The sequence below is a fragment of the Prenolepis imparis genome, unplaced genomic scaffold (assembly GCF_030444845.1).
Source record: "Prenolepis imparis isolate NDT839.2.m4 unplaced genomic scaffold, iyPreImpa1.0 SCAF_4, whole genome shotgun sequence".
Classification (NCBI taxonomy): domain Eukaryota; kingdom Metazoa; phylum Arthropoda; class Insecta; order Hymenoptera; family Formicidae; genus Prenolepis; species Prenolepis imparis.
Window position 1 is genome coordinate 2,319,676 of NW_028141162.1, and position 20,990 is coordinate 2,340,665.

General features: G+C 36.7%; 1 protein-coding gene across 1 annotated transcript; it reads right to left on the reverse strand.

The window, feature by feature from the left end:
• Positions 1–49: 49 nt before the first annotated feature.
• LOC145934642 (dynein axonemal heavy chain 7) lies at positions 50–20,273 on the reverse strand. The gene is made up of 49 exons (XM_083035238.1): positions 19,768–20,273; positions 19,287–19,432; positions 19,047–19,200; positions 18,787–18,933; positions 18,217–18,411; positions 17,683–18,059; positions 17,385–17,606; positions 16,902–17,199; positions 16,322–16,669; positions 15,977–16,242; positions 15,719–15,872; positions 15,417–15,643; positions 15,156–15,357; positions 14,836–15,070; positions 14,630–14,745; positions 11,903–12,181; positions 11,511–11,768; positions 11,157–11,441; positions 10,846–11,094; positions 10,420–10,765; positions 10,172–10,341; positions 9,964–10,095; positions 9,664–9,885; positions 9,054–9,505; positions 8,696–8,890; positions 8,470–8,617; positions 8,163–8,384; positions 7,909–8,081; positions 7,527–7,836; positions 7,170–7,415; positions 6,863–7,092; positions 6,579–6,798; positions 6,257–6,445; positions 5,786–6,160; positions 5,487–5,659; positions 5,152–5,397; positions 4,808–5,095; positions 4,484–4,675; positions 4,182–4,408; positions 3,721–4,094; positions 3,462–3,642; positions 3,198–3,386; positions 2,541–3,138; positions 2,261–2,471; positions 2,037–2,060; positions 1,669–1,903; positions 887–1,038; positions 523–804; positions 50–256 (listed from the first exon to the last, which is right to left on the reverse strand). Exons 1-49 carry the CDS (start codon positions 20,143–20,145, stop codon positions 50–52), a joined length of 11,745 nt encoding a protein of 3,914 aa, XP_082891364.1. The 5' UTR covers positions 20,146–20,273.
• Positions 20,274–20,990: the final 717 nt, after the last annotated feature.

Genomic DNA, 20,990 nt, shown 5'->3' on the forward strand with positions numbered 1-20,990 from the left:
AATGATTGGACGGAAAAGTATAATTAATATTTACGTGATCTGATATTTTTTATTCACTTAGTTGACAAAGCATAGCCGCTCCCCGCATGATCCAGTGTTCTGGTGGCTTTATCGTGGGCAACCACATGGCTATGACAAAATTCGTGGAGTGACCGGTGGTGGACAGAACCCCGCGACGTTCGCTGGTTTTATAAAGCGGGCAGATGTACGATCGCCTTTCCTTGATATCCTGCTTTTTCATCGGTATCAGCCACAGCTGTAAAAATAATATGTATCGTGAAAAAGTAAACTTCAAAATTTCACGCAATACGTCAATAAAAATTAAAATTCTATCTCTAAAAACGTGTGTTCCAATAAAGCCGTCTAGAAAGAACGAGAATACATTTTCTGTTATGCAATTCTTTGCATTTTTCTCAATTTTAATTAAGTCATTAATTTGAATAAATGTCAACATTAATTATTTGAAAAATAAGTGTCTTATCGATCTGTATATTTTTTATTTGGACGAATAAAACCACTTACAAAGGGTACGTTGTCGTAAAGCACTTTGGGGAAGCTCTCTTCTACGGACATTTTTTCCATGTCAAATCTTGCGCCATCCAAAAATAATCCATAAATGTAAATGCCGTTCTCTGGTGCGGACGTGAAGACAGTTTCTTTAAGGATTACAAAGTCAAATGCGAGAAGATCTATAGGAATCCGATACTTTCGCGCGTAATTTTGCCGTATCCCGGTCAAAAATGCTTGCGTGAAGTATAATCCTGGTAACCAAAAGGTGACGGGTGGTCCTTCGTCGTACCATTTCTGTATAATAATTAATTTACATGAAAATGAATGTTTCGAATCCAAAAGAATAAAATATTAAATATAGTATACAAATAATTACCTGTAGAAATATTAAACGATGTAGAAAATCACTAATATAACTGCCCAAAGGCTTTAAGGACGGATAAGAATTTTGTTTCCACAAAAGAGGTATCTTGCTCATCAAAATTGCCTCGTAAATGTCTTCAAGCTCGAAAGACATTGATATCATACCTAAATGTAGCATTGCAATAATATAATTTTTTAATATATATTTTCAACTTCCAAATTCTGTCACGTCATTTATTTTGAGAAAATTGTGATTAAAGTTGCAAAGAACTATTTTAATGCATTTTACTGTGCTATAGCTATTGTATAATGGAGAAGTTTTATATTGTAATTAAAAATAAACATGTTGAAACTTTTAATACATTCATTTTTAAATTATCAATTTTAACATTAGATTTGCATTTAACGATTTAAAAAACCCTGAAGTTTGAACGTATCGAATAATATTTGGTAAAGAATATTTGATAGATTTGATAGAATGGCATTCACAATTTGCTCACAATAGATATTTAATCATAAATATTTTATTAATTATAATCAGTGCAACAAATTTATTTTAAAGTCTAAAAGAATCTCACAACAACATATTTAATATTAATTACAACAAAACTTCTCTAATATATCATATAGTTATTTATCACTTTTATTTTATTTGAAAGTCAAATTGACGGAATTAAAAATTGCAAGAAATGATTATTCTCTTTCTTATAGTTTCTTTTGTTGAATTGTGATTTGTGTTAATCGACAATTTTTTTATTTCGGATGTTTTTTATCGAAGAATTAATAAACGGATACCTTTGATAGCTTTTCGTACATTGATGAGGCTACTTCTGATGCAACGTAATAATTTGTTGAATCTGTCCATTTCTTGCACCAGCACAGTATTCATGCTTTCGCTATATAACGTAGGATATTTTGCAAGCGCTGCAATGAGATCGTAATCATCCGGAAGTTTATCTAAGATTTCTGTCGCGACGTCGTAAACCACCTCGTCGTCAGACGCTTGTCTCAAACCAGGTTTGACAGCTTCCTAAGAAAAGAAATAATAGAATGTTCTTCATTATTTTCATTTAAATTAGTTGGTTCACATTTAGAATTCTTAGATTGGATCATCTATAATAACAAATCATTACTTAGAAAGATCTTGTGCGAAAGAAACATACCTCTCTCTTAATTTTCCAAAGATCCTATAGATGTGAGCGATAAGTAAAAAATATTACATAAAATCTAATGATTAGTATAATTAATTACGATTTCATTATTTTTATGACAACATCACAATTACGTACCGTTCGATCCTAATTAAATAATGTTGGATGAAATTAAGAAAAAAAATATGATAAGATGTACATATAATATTATCGTTATTGTTTAGATGAAAAATTACCTGAGTGAGCAGCAGTGAAGTGAATAACAAGTCTGTCTCTCGTTGATCTTTAAGAATGTCGGCATTTTCGTTCATGCCGAATACACTTGGCTCAGTAATTATCAGGAGTTTTCTCGTGTATGCAACATACGCCTCGTATTCTTTGACAATCGGGCAGTAGTAAATAGTGGACGATACGTCGAAGTAGTAGATTTCATCGGCTAACAGCTCTCTATATATGTAACGACATAAATAATAATCTCTTCATGAATAAATGTAAACATAACTCATTGATACTTACGGACAATAAAACTTTGCCAAGATTGTGTTCAACGTTCTGCGGTCCCATTCGTCCGTAACTCTTCCTCCGTAATTGCATTCGCCCGTGAGATACTTCAAAGCGTCGAACTGCACATCCTCGTAATCATCTAGGAACATCTTCAATTGCAGAACGCTAATCCTCAAGTCGGTTTCGTTGAATTCATAAGGGATGTTCCAACCGATCGGGCCGAACTTGCGTCTCTCTTGCACGACAGCGTGGAAGAAGCACAACGAGTACAGGAGCTTCTTGAAGTACTCGCTCTGAATGCAGCCTTCGAAGAATTCGGAATTGCTGATCGGATCGCTCGCGTAGGACTTTAAGATGTTGGGCCTGAGTCCCTTGGGCGGCTCATTCGTTATCTTGATGCCGTTCTGGAGAACCGAGATGGGAAAATGTTCCGATGGATAACTGGTCAGCCACAACCGGAAATCAGGGTGAATCGTGTCGGGTATCAGGCCCTCGCAGATCTTCTCAAGTGTCGGCATCCAGCTCTTGGCCAGGTGGCAATTTTGCAATACCACCCAGTTGCCGTGTTGGACGCCGTTCTTAATCAGACCTTCCGCTATTGGTCCTTGACCTGGTGAATAATAGCGCAATCAATTTTTGCGACAAATTCCTCTCTCTACGAATATTTACCTTGGCCGAGAGACAAGTAGAAAAGACGTTTAGCACCGTAACCTTGCTCATCGGCGAATGCCAGCAAGGCTTGCGCCGGATCGGCGCCAGGTGTCAAGATGAATATCAATGGAATGCAACAGTTGGAATCCGCGAAAGAGGATGCCAAATCGAAAGGTGGTGCTTCCACGTATTGAGAGCCTAATTCTTCTGCAACATCAAACGCGATCGATGTCCGTCAAAAAATCTTTCGATTAATGTTCGTATAACTTTTGTGTTTCTTACCTTCCACGAGTAATTGTGTAGCTGAGATAATTTTATCAGGCCGGATACATCGTAGAATTAATAATCGTTCGAATGAATTTATATTTTTGTATGGCGGCGGAAAAGGTCGTTTCTGCGGTTCTCTCGAGTCGAATATCTCTTTCCATTCGCTGATGGCTTTGGAGAACAATTCTCTGATGCCCTACGAAATTAATATTAACATTAAATTAATATTCTATGAATATTAATTACGCGAGCGCGCGATTATGCAGCAATTTACTTCGAATCCTTTGATATTATCCAATCTGCACAGCTGGTCCCATTGCTTAACAAGTAGCCATTCTGCGGGATTAACGTATGGATTTTCTAAGCCTACCCCCCCGGTTAACAGGAACAACCATTGACTCGCGGTTTCCGGCATATCGCTTATTTCGCGCAGATTGATGACGAGAAGCAGTGCGAAAAGTAGCTTATCCTTTTCAAACAACGATCTACAGATGTTGACGTAAAGGAAATATGTAAAGTATTTGGTCAGGTCTTTCAGACGTTTCTCAACAATGTCGGCTGGCTCCGTATTGCTGATAGCCATATTGTAAAGATTTACAAACCAGACCAACGAATATTGATACATGGGATCTATATTGGTTAAAGACGCTGCAAGGAAAAAAAATTACTTACAATTTTTTATTAAGAAAAATCTTATTTACTCTCATATTAATTTTTTATTTTCAACGATTATACCTATCGTGAAGAATAACATGGTTGAATAGGCTGCGATAGGTTGATACTGAAGTCTCGCGGCGTCGATCGACTTTTCTGTGACTTCCGTGGCCGCTTGCTTCACTTGGATATCGTCGCTTAAATTTTTAGACACCATTAGGATGTCGATGGCTTCCTCGTCCTCCAAGATGTTACCTTTCGCCGTAGAAAGTATTTCCAAGATTTTATCTTCTGTCTCCTTCAACATTCTATGTAAAATAAAGTTACAAGTAAGAATAGAATATAAATCTCTGACTACGTAAAGAGATTAAAAAAGAATATACTTTTTGTTCGCAGCACTTTGCACGATCAAAACGTTCTTCTCTGATTCCAAGTCGGGTCTTTCCCTCGCGACCACGATACCAAGCAACTGATCTTCCAAACCACTTGGAGTTATCATAAAATTCAGTAGAGTTACTCTCACAGCTATTTCCGGCAGGTAATGAGGATTTCTTAATTTTGTCGTAATATAAAGCCTGTCAATAATATTAATAATTATTATTTTATGTAACAAGATTTTATTTTAAATTTTATATGTTTTATACATTTTCAAGATCTTAAGCTAAAAAATGAAATATATTCTATATAAATGTATAATTAGAGCGTACCTAAAATTAATGTTGTATTCTACGACAGTATCGCCCAATTTTATGCATAATGCACCGGCCTGCTTGAACGTCTGTTTGAGAAGTATCGGCTCGAGAACGGCATCTAATTCTTCCTCCACGTTCTCCAATAGTACAGGTTGTCCAAATTGTATCGCATTTTCCAAGGTCCTTATATAATCGTGCTGGCTCAGCCGAATAATGCTTAAATTATTCTTTTTCTCCAAGTTTCTTACCCATTTATTAGCTTGGCTCTGTGGATCTATCATTAGCGGCCATCTTCTGGCATTCCTAGTAAAAAATGCAGGATTACACGATGTAGGTTTATTATTCGGAAATCGACTTACATAATAATGATTCCGTTGTCGACGGAAAACGCATCGGCGGGTAATCCGGCGATGATCCAGGTTCTGATTAAAACCGGATCGCCGAGTACTTCGCGCAGCTGGAAATCGTGGCTGCAAATCATTTGCAGATTCGTGCACAATTGCACCCATTCATTTATCTGCTGCACGCGAAACGGCATGGTGAACGGACCCAAGTAAGCCACTACGCCGGAAGCGATTATTACGTCGCCTGTTAGCCGATGGTATCTATAAGAAAATAGAAAGAATGTTGAATCGAATGCATGAGGTATGTTTTATGAAATAATAAAAAAATAGGTTTCAGATCGATCTCTTACTTGTTGCCCAATTGTTCGGCAGTTTGGGACCAACGCGCATATTCTCCACCCAATCCTCCGATAAGATCCTCGGCTCGCTTTAGTTTCGTCTCGCAGTCCGTCACTTGATCCGACATGGCTTGAAACTCTGCCTTTCTCTTGTTTAAGGTTTCTTGAAGATGCAATAATTTTTCCTAATACAAAAGAATTTTAACGTAAAATTTAGACATATAATTTCTTATAGAAATTGGATTTTATAAATCATTTTATAAATTATTCAATATATTAAAGTTCACTGAAAAAATTTAAATATGTTATACCTGAACTTGGCGCAATTGTTCTTTCTTCAAATTTAACTTTTCTATAGCGTTGTGATAGACAGCTTCAGCTGTCACCAAAGCTTTTCTTTTAGGAGCGATGATCTTAGCGATTATGTCGTACTCTGACATCGCGATGACCCAACGACACAATCCTTCGCAAGCCGCCGAGACTTTTTTTATCTTCTCCGGATCGAAATCTGGATTAGTCAAATATTCATTTCGTATCGTTTCTATCACTTTATCCGGTATATTATCCTTATCAAAGTGGAGCAGCGAGTCCAAAAATTTAGCATCGCTCAGCATTCTTAAGGCAGCCTTCCAGTAATCATCGACGTGCGTGCCCTCCTTCGTCAGCATTTTTTCCGGCTTTATTTGCTGCAATAATTTATTTAAATTTTAACAAATATATCTGGATAATAATTACAAATTTTTTCGCGAACGATATAATACATGCTATTTTTTATTATGTACCTTGAGGACGCAAATGCTCTCCACAATAAGCTTCACACCATACGGTGGATGTTTCATTGCTTTTACCACTGCAATATCTGCCAATGTCAGTGTGTCTAAAGCTGCTTGAGCGCGATTTAAAATAGGCATGGCTTCGGCTAAATCAGCATCGCACTCAGCTTTTATCACAGCTGCTTCGTCCGCTACTATCTGATATAGCAATATTTTTTTATTACATACATGAACATAATTATCGCTTTCTTTATTTATATATTTTTATATATTATTAATGTTTATTTTAATATTAATTTCATATATATTAATCGCTATTGTACAATCTTACTTGTGCCGCAGCTTCGTCGACTTTGACAATTTTCTCAAATTCCGCCACGTCTTGACTCTCTCTCTCGACATCGGCTAGCATTTTCTGGATATCCTGCGTGGCTGCAATTAATTTCGGTTGCAATTGCTTCAATATATCTTGCATATCTGTCACTTGATGCTGCGTGCTGTCCAATTGTCCTAATCCGCCTTCGTATCGAGCTTTAACGTATAGCACTTCTCTACGATATTGTGGAAAGTTAATCATGGAACGATTTTTTAAGCCAAAACAAGAATCATATTTACCCGCGTTTTTTGTCAAGCAAACTCTGAAAGGTGTTGATCATTTCGAGGTAAGAGGTAGGTGTCACATAATTGCGTCTTTTTAAACGAACGAAGAACTCTTCGCTTAACTTTTCAGTGGACATGTGGAAAAATTGACACATGTCAATACTGGCTTTTCTTTCGTGATCAGTAAGTTCAATCGTCGCTAAAAATTTCGTCGCGACAGCTAGCAGAGCATCTTCAGGCCATGACTTAAGTAAATAAACGATATAATGCAGTATACTGTATTAAATAATATATGTTTGATGATTTTAGAGCTTTTCAATACCTGAAGCCAATCTATGGTGCAACAATTAACTAAAGCCGGGAACTTCCTGATCCGATTTCTGAAGGCGTCGCCGATAGGAGACATGGTGACAACGATATGTAACTGATCGCGGCATATTTGCACAAATAAGTTAAAAAGCGCTGTAGGGCTACCGTCTGTTTGTAACGCTCGTTCCCTTTGTTGATCAATATGTTTCATTTTTTCACATATTTCAGCCTTCTCGTCAGCCGTATATATATTGGGTACCTAAAGAAAAATAAAAAATGTGAAATTTTCTGTAATTTTCGATAACGAACAAAGAGAAAAAACGGAGGGAGAGACACGGAGAGAAAACAGTAATTTGTCACATTTATTTACTTCTCCAGAATTCAGCATATTGCTGATATCCTCCAAGAAGTTCTCCTCTTTAATCTGCGTGTCGCTGAAGAAGAAAGTCGAGTGCAACTCGGTGGTAGTGGCTTTTCTCAGAATAGTTTTGATATCCTCGTGCCATTCATGCATGCCATATTGTTGCGTAAGCTCGACCTGGAATACGTCGTAGTCGCAAATATGCGACGCCAGCCTGGTTAAAGATTGCCTTCCGGATCCGCCAACTCCGGCGAGAAGAGCGTGACTTCGCGGTTGCTTGATGATACGGGCTATCCTCGACAGATGCTCGATTGCGTACCTTAACATTTATCCCGAATTTAACGCACAAGACAAGGTAATTATTTAGCAAGAATGTAAAACAAAAATTTACCGGAACAATACCAAGTTCATAGGCTTCTTGGTCATTGAATTGTATTCGGAAAGATACGTTTCCACGATCTCTCGCAATTGTTCTAGATCACTGACTTCTTGATACAGGCGTATGTCCGCCTTGGCATCGGTGAAATCACAATATAACAAATTTCGTAATTCGTTTATGGTGATCTGCAAAAATTTATGATGCAAAAAAGATCACAACTTTCTTTTTTTATTAACAAAGAAACTTATAACTTCTGATAATCTTACTTTTTTAACGTATTCTTCTTTGTTAGACAATAAATCTTCGAAGAGCTCCTCCATTGGAACTTCCATACGTTCCTTTAGTGTCACGTCTATTTGCTGTATCAGCCAATTAATATCAGTTTCATCGACTAAACGATCGCCAAACACTCGAAGTATCTCGTGAACCCATAATCGTTTCATATTTGAGAGAGCAGGCATGGTTTCCGGGACCGATAGAAGCACTCCCTAATTATGTAATAATTATAATTGTAACAATTAGCACACACACACAATTTTTCTTAAAAGTGAATAATACGAAAGTATGAATAACCTGGATTACTCTGGAGAAATCTCGAAGATTAAACATGTAATGACACTTTGCAGGTGTCGGTAGCAGATTGCACAAACTCTCTTTATAAATATCTAACGTCGCGAGAACAATTTGATCAATGCACGGATCAAATTCTTTGCTGAAACCCCTATAAAAACACGAATTAATTAAAAATATTTGAATATTTTTTTTGAATATTAAATATATTTTATTTTAATTTATAGACCTCGTATCGAGATGCCACAGAACGATTTTGCTGAATATCGTAATCATGATATCATCCTCAAATTCGGATATCGCCAGAACGAAAAAGTGCCGTTTGAATCGTGGCGTGACATCTTTCCCGGTAATTGGCGGAGCCATGGCGCACATTAATTGAATCTCGATCAATTTTATCATCGTCCCTTCTTTCTTATCGTACCTACAAGTAAGTAACGAATTGTGTGAATGTTGCTTATAAATTAAAATAAATAATCAATTTCTTGAGAAACGTTCACAAGCATTTAATGTCTTAATCGCACAATTTTTTATCGTTGTAAATTAAAGTCTAGAAATCAAATATATAATTTCATTCTATATTTTACCACTGCCAATGATCCAACCACTGTCGTAGCAATTCTATGGGCGGTTGCGCTCCGAATGTTTCTTTCAGCGGCATCGAGACGTCGTCGACGAAGACGATCCAGCGTTTTCCTATAGGAGGACCATAGACACCCTTACGTCTGCGATCTAGCTTGCTCATAATAATATCCTGTGTTTGATTAGCTGTCGTCTGCGCGGAGAAATTGATCAATAACGGTCTATTCACCGCGGCGTTATTTTTCTTCAGCAGAAAGTCGATTATATATACGGACTTTCCGGTCCCTGTCGAACCCACGAAAAGCACTGGCTTCTCGTGTTGGACCAACATCTGAAAGAGCGCCGTGTATCGTATCGTTTCTACTGTCGGCACGATTATCTGATTGACTGGGATGTCACGAGGAATCGACGGCGCGGATATTAACTCGTCTGACCATAGTTTCCATTTTCCTTTGCCCTGAAATAACACAATTTCAGCAGATATAATAAAAACGCTTTGAAAAAAATAAAGTATCAGACGCGACGCGAGAAAAATTTAAACATTTCTTTTTTTTATTTAGATGTTAAAATTAGATAAATACATTTTTATAGATATAGATATATTTTCGTATTCACCTCTTTGATAAATCTATAATCAAATACCAGATGATGCTTCGGCATGACGAAGATGTAAGGTTTCAAAGGTGGTGGGACTGGTTTTTGTAACTGAAATTGATTCATCAGGGCGAGTGGAAATTCTTTCTCCAGAAGGCCGCGAAATAAAATGCTAAATTGTTCTCTGTATTTGGCTTCCAACGTGCCTCCCATCGCCCAAATGCACGAAAAGAAGAATGAACCCTACATTTGAAATTAAATCTATTGTCACATACTTGCAAATAACGTATCAATTATTATTTAATTATCGAACTTTTCAACCTCTATCTGTGCTCGCATATCAAGCTCGCTTAGATTCTTTACAACTTCTTCGTTATAATAATCATCTATGAAGCAATCCATGAGATAAGTGACAGATCGTAAAAGATTCGAATCAGGCATCGGACAAATTTCCTACGGATCAATCAAGTACAAATATGAAATCTCTATAAAAAAATTAATTCTCGCTTTCTAACGAGAAGTCATCTACCTTTACGTTGCACCGACGTAATAAGTGAAAGAGGGGTTTGCAAAATCTGAGGAACAACGATTCGTATAGGAAGGTCCGCAACCATTCGTCTATCACTTCCGGTAATTTCGCTATCCAAGAATTTAGTAAAGGCTCCCATCCCAACGCTCCAGGCTCCATATAAATCATACCTGTTTCGAGTAACACGTTGATCATTCAGTTTCAGATAACTTGCACTCATTGCGTTATTATGAGAAGATTCCATTTACCGCAACGAGATACTGTGGCCGGTGAAGCGGCCTCCAGATCCAACGGTTCGAATATTAAATTGGTCGTCGGCGCTAACTGAATGATCTCCCCGCTCATCAGACACAGTTTTTTATTGTCATCGAGGACCGTATTCATACTCTCGATCCATATTGCGTCTATCGGGCCGTCAAAGATCAACCACTTTCGATTGTCATTCGTCGAGGTCGCGAAAGCCCGATAACTGATAGCTAGAATGCCATCAGACCACTCGTGAGACACCGGATCGAATTGTCCATACAACTGTCCCAGTGTTATCGATTTCGGATTAATCACCGTTATCTCTACCTTGTGCTCGTCCATCAAATTCTAAAATTAATTAAATTTGATTGATTAAATCATTATATACATATAATTCAGTCTTTTTTATGTTCGCTGCTGGCACTTACCTTCTCCTCGCAAATTTCAAGGGCATCGGCTAGCATTTTATAGGCTGTGGTCTTGCCGGCGAAGGGATACCCGACGATCATGAATCCATGCCTGACCAACATCATTTCGTATATCTGCTGAATTTTTTCGAGAAATACCGGGACACATTGGATGTTCGCGGCGGTACATGATTGAGAGGCAGACGCGTTTAAATGCACGTAGTTCGGCTCCGGAAGTTGCACGTTTGGAAAAAGATCCGAGGTAATACCCTAAAACAATATTCATATCATATTCTTCTTTTATTTGCGCTTATACAAACGTGTATACATACGTGAAATAGGGGCATGTCTTCGCTGAGAAATTTGGGCAAATTTACATCCTTGATACTGCGCAGGATTAAAATGTCCTCGTTTTCCTTCGGATATTTCAATTTCAAGTTTCCTGCCGCAATTAAAACAGACTTTACCGCTCGCATTCCGTAATCGTAATGATTCTGACTGGATAATTGCTCCGAACACAATTTATAAGCCATAACTATCTTTACAGATAAGGGTCTTGCATTGTAGAATCCATACGAGTACAGCGTGTTCTCTGCTATTAACGCATAATCCGGTACCTATAAGATTGAACGTAAAAATATAACGTAAAATCGTGGAAATTCGCAGTAGCATTTTTGATGGCTCACCATCATGGCTACTGGTCGAAACAGGGCTTTGAGATTATCCGGCAATTCTGTTCTGCCAGCGTATCCCGGATTCATCGTGATGAATACCGCGCAGGTACGATCGAGTTTCAATTCCGTATCCTCGAATACCAGAGTCTTCTTCTCCGCATGTATAGCACGCTGGATAGTCAACATTTGTTGTGCCACAACCGACAGGACCTCCAAGTCGATGCGATTAAATTCATCGAAACAAGACCACGCACCTGTGCTAGCCAATCCCTGAAAATATAACATTATTTGAAATAAAAAAAATTTGTTTATCTATATATTTTTAATGCTACTTATTATCATTTTAAACTTTAATCTCTCTCCAATTAAATGTACTTATAATTAAATCTTTCTAATTTATGTACTTTGAAAAATTTGCCCAGGGCAATGTAGTCCAGCCCCTCCGAGCAATTGAATACAACGCATTGCTTGGCAACTGCTTTCGCTAAATCTTTGGTGGTCTCCGTTTTTCCTGTCCCCGCAGGTCCTTCCGGCGCGCCGCCAAGATGTAGACTAAGTGCACCGAAGAGAGTACGATAACATCGATCGGTGAGTGGTGTTATCACTAATCGCGACGTATTGCCCAGGTATTCGTATGCATAAGCCAGTGTAGAGTTTATCATCATTGTGTGCAAGTTTTCGTCCTAAATGTGGAAGAGAGAAATAGAAATTATATGCAATATACTAGAATAATACAAGCGCGCGCTATATTATTAAAATAATAATATGTTATACCGAAAAAGTACACAATAACGGCAATACTGGTGCCTGCCATGGTGCCTGATGACTGCCAGCTGCCAGTTATGGGACGCGCAACACGTCAAGGTCGTCAAGTCGGAGTTGTTCGGACCGCCGAGTCGAGCCGAGCCGAGCCGAGTCGAGCCGAGCTCCGAGCTCCGAGTTCGCACGTCACGGCTGCGCAGAGGTGGTGGTGGGGGGCACACCAAACCACGTGACGCAGCCACGTGACGCGGTCACGTGACGAACGGCGCGCGCACCCCCCAGCCCCCACCATGCCTCTTCCCCCACCTCCCGCCGCGGCCGGGACCTGAAATTGGCAACAGTGCCGCCATTACGACTTTGCGACCTTGCCGTGCTGCGCGTCCCGTAACTGGCACAAGCCTGTCTGTTGTTAGGTGCATTTTCGAATGTTTGCGATCAACGTTTGCGCGCTCATCGTCGGTCCGCGACAGTACGAGTGTGAGTTTAGTGCTTTTACGTGCTTAATTATCGTACAAATCCGATCGCGTCGCGAAATCGGGTACCGACATCGTGATCGCGATCGCACGGGCGAGTCCATTACGCGGGCAACTTCATTAAACGGGCGGATCGAATTACCGTTGCGCTTTCGAATTTCCGGAGTTTTTCGGCGTTGTCGATCCGATTTCTACGTCGTTGAATTGTGATATTTAAAACATAGTGAAATGTAGTGCCCATTTCTTGGAATATCGGCGACTCCTGAGTGCGTCGTGGGGGAGTCGCTGCATTGTCGTTCGATGAGGCCTTTCGATAAGTGGGCCTTGAAAAAAGCGGCGACACGAAAACAGAGCATCGGTTTTATTCGCGCGCGAATAAGCTCTCGCGATTCTCGCGTTTTACCGAAACACGTTGAAATGTGATATCTAAAATCCGGGCGTCGCCGCACGTCGCGAACGAAAAAAAAGTAACGCGAGTGCAAGTGTTTCGAGTGAGTGCCATAAAGGAATGGTGCGGAGAGAGAGGGAGAGAGAGAGAGAAAGAGAGAGAGAGAGGGAGAAAGAGAGGTCGGTCGGTGGCCCGGGGGGCATCGGGCAACGGCGGAGCAACGATAGGGTAACTATAATTTATTTAACTTTTCATTTGTTATTTGTGAGATTATCTATTTATCTTCGCGATAATGATTCAAATTTTACGAGATTTTTTCAACGTGCGCATAGTATGTTATAAACATAAACTATAAACATAAAAAATAAGAAATGTTTAATTGTTATTTTATAACACACATTTCAATTAATTTAATAGAACGCGCGTTAATAATTAAATTATATTTATTTTTATAATGCGCTAATTTTATTTTTTCTCCAAATTTATTTATGCAAGTTTATCGATAACTTGACTTCAATAAAGTTTATTAAAAATAAAATTAAAATAATATGTTATAATTTTCCTTAAACTCGATTAATATTTTTTGACAGAAATCAGTTGATAACTGTCAAAAATATTAATCGAGTGTAAAGTATATTATAACATATTATACATTAAAAAGAATAATATTTAAAAAAAAAATAATATAAAGTTTATTCAAACTCGATTAATCTTTTTTGACAGAAATCAGCTGATTAAAACGTTATATTTGCTAATTAAATTTTGAAATAACAATATGTTCAAAAAATTAAAGTAGTAATATGTTTTAAATAATATGTTATAGTTCTTTTAACTTGATTAATATTTTTGACAATTATCAGCTGATTTCTGTCAAAAAATATTATTCGCGAGTTTGAAGTATTATAATATATTATTTACAACCTTATTATTTTAATTTCTATAACATTTTTTTATTTTAAAATTTAGTTAGCAAATTAATGCTTTAATGAGCTGATTTCTGTCAAAAATATTAATCAAGTTTAAACAAACTTTATATAAAAATATCACTTTTTTTTGTTTTAATTCTTTAAATTTGATTAATATTTTTGACAGTTATCAGCTGATTTCTGTCAAAAAACATTAATTGCAGATAAGCCATTAGAACATATTATTTACAATTTACAACATATTACTATTTTAATTTTTGTAACATATTATTACTTTGAAATTTAATTAGCTTTAGTAATATTTTTTTATAGAAATCAGCTGATTAAAGCGTCAATTTGCTAATTAAATTTTTTAATAATAATATGTTATAAAAATTAAAATAATAATGTTTTAAATAATATATGTAATGGTACTTTAAACTCGATTAATATTTTCTGACTGTTATCAGCTGATTTTGTCAAAAAATATTATATTTTAGAAATATCATTCTTTTTAATATAAAACTGAAGAATGGCTTGTGTTGTTTTAGTATATAGTAAAAAATTAAGAAAGAGAGATGTCACATATTTGAATTTACTCACTATCCAGTAATATCTCAATTGACAAAGCCATTTAAAATCCGTGACCTGATTCACACCTTGCTCGCATAATTGCGCCAAGACGTCGCGACTGTGAACATCTAGCGTCACTAAAGCTTCTGTAAATAAGAAAGAAAATAATTTAATTTTAAACAGATGTGTAACTGAGCTTATATTTTCTGAATTATTTTTCAGAAAAAAATTTCTACCTAGAGTCGTCCGGTTCTGCGTTGATAATTTACCACGAACAAGCTTAACGATTTCATTAAGTTCGTGTGTGCACGTATCTATATAATCTTTTAAACTTTCAAGGCCCTTCGGAAGCTTGTCAGTAACATCTGCCGTCCAGTATAGTTTGCTAACACAAAGAATGGTCTGACCCGGCCATTCCAGGACCCATTGACTCCTAGCTTTAGTTGGAAAAGCATTTTTAGCGCGTATCACCTGAAGATGAAGCAGATTGATATATTAATGTATTGTATCAATATTTAAAAATCATGCTTCTATGCAACTCTCTATGTCAATTAACCTGAGCTTTTACGCTTTTCTTCATATCAGTCTCAAGTTCGAGGAGCCACTTTTCCACTTGTCCCCGTGCAGCGGCCGTATCGATTATGTATTCAAGAACAATCTCCTCTCCTTCGGATGATATCATTGCTGTGGCCTCCATATTATCAGTAAAGCTCAACTTTGCAATGCCTTCGAAGCATTTTCTCAAATGCGGCTGCACTCTACAATGACAATTAAACAAATAAATACAAATGACAATGATCGGCTTAAAAAATCGTACCGTGTAGGATCCTTGGTTTCCGACAATATTTCTAAAAGTTCGTCATTAGAGAGGAAGAAGAATCGTGGGAAGAAGAGCCTCTTCTTCTCTAGATAAGCAGCGAGTCCTTTTTGCACCAATTCAAGCAGATTGATACATTTTTTCAAACGATCCAGCATCTTGTCAATCTCGACGACGATCATGACTGCTGGATCAGCAGCAATGATTGTCATAAGTTCCCTCCAGATCTGTCTTATGTATGTTTAATTTTAGATTGTTTAAAATTTATATATGCTATAAAATAAGTTAGTTTAATTACAAACTTTGTCTACGGCACTGAATCGTCGACTCTCTTCCGGCATCTGTTGCTGTATATCGGGTGACGAGAAAATCGGTTCAAGATACATCCACGTCGCTTGAACTTTTAGCCAGTAATCCATGATATCTTGCAGCAAGAGTAACTTGTTTTCCCATTCTCTGATGGCATAAACGTTTTTACAAATTTTGTTTGACAGTCAACGATTTATTACAAAATTAATTTGAAAAATTTTTAATTTTTTAAATTTTTTGAAGAAACCTACAGAGTTTCTTTCTCAAATGGCTTTATGTAAAGAGAATTCTTCATGGTCTGGGCTTTCGTCAGGTGATCGTCGAGCAACAGCTGTATCTCATCCACACTGGCAATGACATATGTGCCGGTATCACGATAAGGATTAACGATGAACACGATATCCGCCCAGTCAGAATACATCTTGAACAAGGCTCTTTCTAGATTGCCCTCTTTAGAGGCTGCCTCGGATATTGTCTCAAATTTCGCCACGTAATCGCCTAATCCATAGTCGAGAATCTACGGATGTATATAAATAATACACAATAATTATCTTATATTTTTACTGACAGATTTGCCACACAGATTTGCGACTTACCTTGGCCAACGTCATGTATTGATCGACTTTTATCGGGAACCCAACAATCTCCGAGACTTGCTCCCAATGACGACTCTTCAGCGAAGGATTACCGAGAGTCAATATCACTGGCATGTGCTCCTTGAATTCCTCGATTCTCGTCCTCACAATTTCCGCCAGTTTCCTCACCACGGGTTCTTGAAAAGCCTTCTCCAGCTTGTACACCGTACGAAACGCGATACCGGTTTCGTTTTCAATCACTTCGGGATCGTAACAACCTATCATAGCTTCCGTCCACATTTCATAGTTAGTCAAGAATTCGCAGGCGATGTCGTAGAATTTTTTGTAGGGTGTCAATTTATCGGCTATCTAGACAGTATAAAAATGAAAGAAACAGTATAAAAGAAAAGATCAGCATGTGGAAATTCAAGAATTTTTGTTATTCCGCAGAAAAACATGTGTGCAATAATTTATATAATTTTTATTTTTAATAATACTTGGATTAAAAAGCAAACCTGAAATACATATATATATATATATATATATATATATATATATATAGATAGATTGAATATTAAATGATAAAATTAAATTGTCCTACCTTCTTCCTCAAGGGATACTGTGACACTTCCCAGCTGAATAATTTCTCCTCGTCGTTGAATTCGGCAATTATATCCATAGCGGCGACCAGTTTGTTATCGAGACTCGTAGCTTTCTTCTTGTATCGCTGTATCTCCTCGATGTTACCCCAGTACTGCAACTCGTTGCAGTGTTTCTCGTATATTTGAAGATCCTGCTCGAATTTTTCGATTCCAGCTTTGAGTGTCGCTTGATATTCGCCTGTTTTACTTGCGACTATCTCTCGATGCTTTTCGAAAATTTCAGACATTTTGTGATACCTGATATGTTAAAATGTCAACACGCGCGATTATAACAGGAGTTTACAGAATTTGTAGATATATATTATTTCAACAACCCCACTCTCTCCGTAATTATATCATGAGAGAGTGCAATTCATTGTTTTATTCTACATTAAATTAAAGCGTAAATTATTTTATAAATTAAATTACAGAATTGCACTCACCAATAGAAAGCAAAATTATTGCTCTTCAACTCGACCGGCGTTAAATGATGATAATCCGATAAAAATATTATATATTTCATTACGTCTCTCAATCGAGTTTCTAATTCAAAAACTGTTTCTGTTTCAGATTTATGTATAAAAGCCTGCAATTTCATGAGTTCTGATGTATTGGGTGGTATACTTAATGCCTGGTCGGCAATGTTTTGATAAACATCTCCTATACTAGTAATTAGGTAAGATTATTATTAAATTTTATATAAAATTTATTTATATATTATTAAATCTATGAAAGACATACGATCGAACTTTTTGCTGATAATCGGCAACCATTCTTGAGATTAATTCGTCCTTTAGATTAGCAGCTGTAGAAGCAATATGTTCTATAATATGATGTCTGTGAACTTCAAAAAGTTCGGTGAAAGATGTCCAATAAAATTCTAGCCGTACATTCTTGCTCAGTCGATCGTAATAATCAATGAGTTCGCAATATTTTTCATATGGATTAGGAGGTTGTGCCTTTAAAAAATCCTGAACTTGCTGTACATCCTCGCCGTTTATTAAACTCATATATTTGTCAAATTCGCGTAGTTGTAATTCCGGATCGGTTTTGTATTGTTGAATTAAGTTTGATATAATGTTTGCGTGCTGCTCGAGGAGCTCTGAAGAAATTATTGGCTACGAAAATATATGGAAGCTTAATGATTACAATATTGCATAATTTTCTAAATTATTTCTGGTCATTATAATAATTATAATTATAATTTCTCATAATAAGTTTTTCGAATTATTATATATATTATTTATAAACAACGTAATATATTGTATAAAATACCTTGAGCAGTTCAGGCGCACCAGTATCAGGATAAACCCATTCCAATTTTATCTCCGCACGTGGTAATGTAGTTACAGCATCATAAAAAGAGTTCAACAACATTGAAAGCCCGTTTATGAATGTATTGAATGTGGGATCGAAAATGATAGACGTATTCCTCACCACAACGTCTACATTAAAGCCACAATTTGTATACTGTTGAAGCAATAATTATATTCAATGCACTCGATCGAAATGTTGGAACATTTACTGATCCAAATTTTAATTGAGAATGTCCAAGTCCGTAAAGCCTAGTCTACAATGGAAGTAAGCAGTATAGAGTAAGCAGTAAGCAGTAAGCAGTATGAAATGGGAATTGCCTATTTCGTTACTCCCAGTCTTTACATCCACTAAAAACAGTATACTCTCTATTCCTACAGCCTTGTTATTGCCATTGTATACTGTTTTTAGTGGATGTAAAGACCGGGAGTAACGAAATGGGCAATTCCCATTTCATACTGCTTACTGCTTACTGCTTACTCTATACTGCTTACTGCCATTGTAGATTAGGCTTAAGAGATGTATACTCACATCCACGTCAGTAAGATAGTCGATATAGTCCTCCATCGAACGCAAACACAAGTCTCGCAATTGATCCTCCATGACATAGGCAAGACAATTAAAGAATCTATTATGTCGCGGATCGTCCACCGACGGTAAATTTCCCTTCTTCGAACCCTGAATACGAAGATATTTTGAGGAAACAATTAAAAATGCATCAAATCAAATTTATATTAATGCAAAATATTTTTTTCGCTATTTTATAATTACTAAAAAATTGTACTTCTTACCGCGAGTAAAATGTTGCAAATTTTTGGCAACCATCGTTTGAGAAGATCGTCGCTCGTGTTTCTGAGTATTGTCATGAATTTTTGATCAAACGTCGAAAGATCGTACGGTTGGCCATACGACGCCAGTTCTCTTTTGTCTACCTGTTTGACTTCTCTATGATTGTTGGAAAATATAGTCATTATTCTGTATTGAAAATAATATATATAATTGGTACTACAACGATATGAAAACTCACTAACCCGTATTCGCGATACCAGTAATCCAAAGTTTTGCGTATACACAAATGATACAAGATAATCGATCTCTTTTCCAGTTTCATCCTTATCTTTTGATACTTAACGCTTTGTTCCGGCGAGAGTGGCTCGACGACTCGGGAGAACAATGGCTAGAAAATGCATGGTATAAACGCAAATAATTTGAAAGCCGGAATCGCATTTAACATAAAAAACTAATTACTCCTTTTTTATGTTTTTTTTTCTTTTGCGTTTTTAATTGTTATTATTTTCTACTGTGTTTTAAATTGTGTTATTTACACTTTACACACATAAGAGCAATTACGCGTTGAACTCTGTCTACGCAACACATCAGGCTCGAAATTTTATACTGTACATAAAACAATATTTTATTTTTTTAAGGAAATGCTACTCGAAATCCCATAGTATTATCTCATTGTATTATTATTGTTATGCGCATAATAATTAATATTGTCATGATACTAACTGGTGCACAGATACTGTACGCTTCCTCGAATGGTTCCTGCAGCGCAAAGTCAACGATGGACTTTTTCATGCTCGTAACGTAGTCGCTTTTCAATTCCCGAATCAATCGATCGAAACACTCCTTGTGTCTTTCCTGCCATTCAGTGGACACCATGCTTGTTATCTTCTTTAACGTGTCAGATTCTAAGGTGCCTGCGTAAACGTCATCGACCTCATGAAGAATGTAGTAATAATACCTCAAGAGATTCTTGTCTTCCTCCGTGAGCCAGCCGTGAACAGCAATATCGCTACTCGAAGTTGCCGTCGTTTGTTCGCAAACATCATCGTCATCATCATCGTCCAAAATCGTTCTTTTCTTTGCTGCACAATTTTTACACATTTCCCGTTTTTCTTCCGGCCCTTTAATCTTTCGGATCAGATGTGTCCGAAATTCGATCCTCTGCCGACGTAGCGATGTATAATAATCATCCTTTTCGAGTTCGATTTCTTTTTTTTCTTTTTCCTTTGGTGCTGTGACACTCCTTCAAGTTTGTTTATTTATTTAAGTTTATAGAAGTACAATTTTTAATTGAGAAAGAGTACATATGTTATAATCAAATATTGAAGTTTATAAATTGCATCTTGTGACAAATGATAGCTTGTCGTACTTAAATAAATCGTTGATTGTTTACCTTGATAAAGTCTCGCACTCTTGCGGCAAGTCAGAAACACTTGGTTCATCTATAACATATTTTTTCAAACGATCGAAAGTTTTTTGATGCATGTAATATTTTTTAGATAACTTTGGACAATACGTATCGGAACTGGATTTCATCCAATCGCAATGTTTTTTACGAGATTTTTTTACGTGCGGCTCGTCAAACAAGTCGCTTCGCTTTATTGATTTCATGCATGGTTCGGAATATTTATGGATATCGATTTCTTTATCGTTTTTATCTTGTTCCGTAGCTTTTTCTGTTCTTTGAATTCTATTTTTCTCTTGTGTGCAATGCGGTATCTCCATCGTGTAATCAGATTTTTACGTCTCTCATCACAATCGTTAGACTAATTTGAGAATATTACACATGTGCGTAATTTAGATATAAAGATATAAAGTAATTTTTGTATTAAGTAGCATATGTACAGTTACTTTCAAACCTCTCTTCATGTGTCATAATTGTTATAACTTACCGTTTTAAGAATTTAGTCTCTTACTGGATAAGACAAAAAAATATATAATAATGC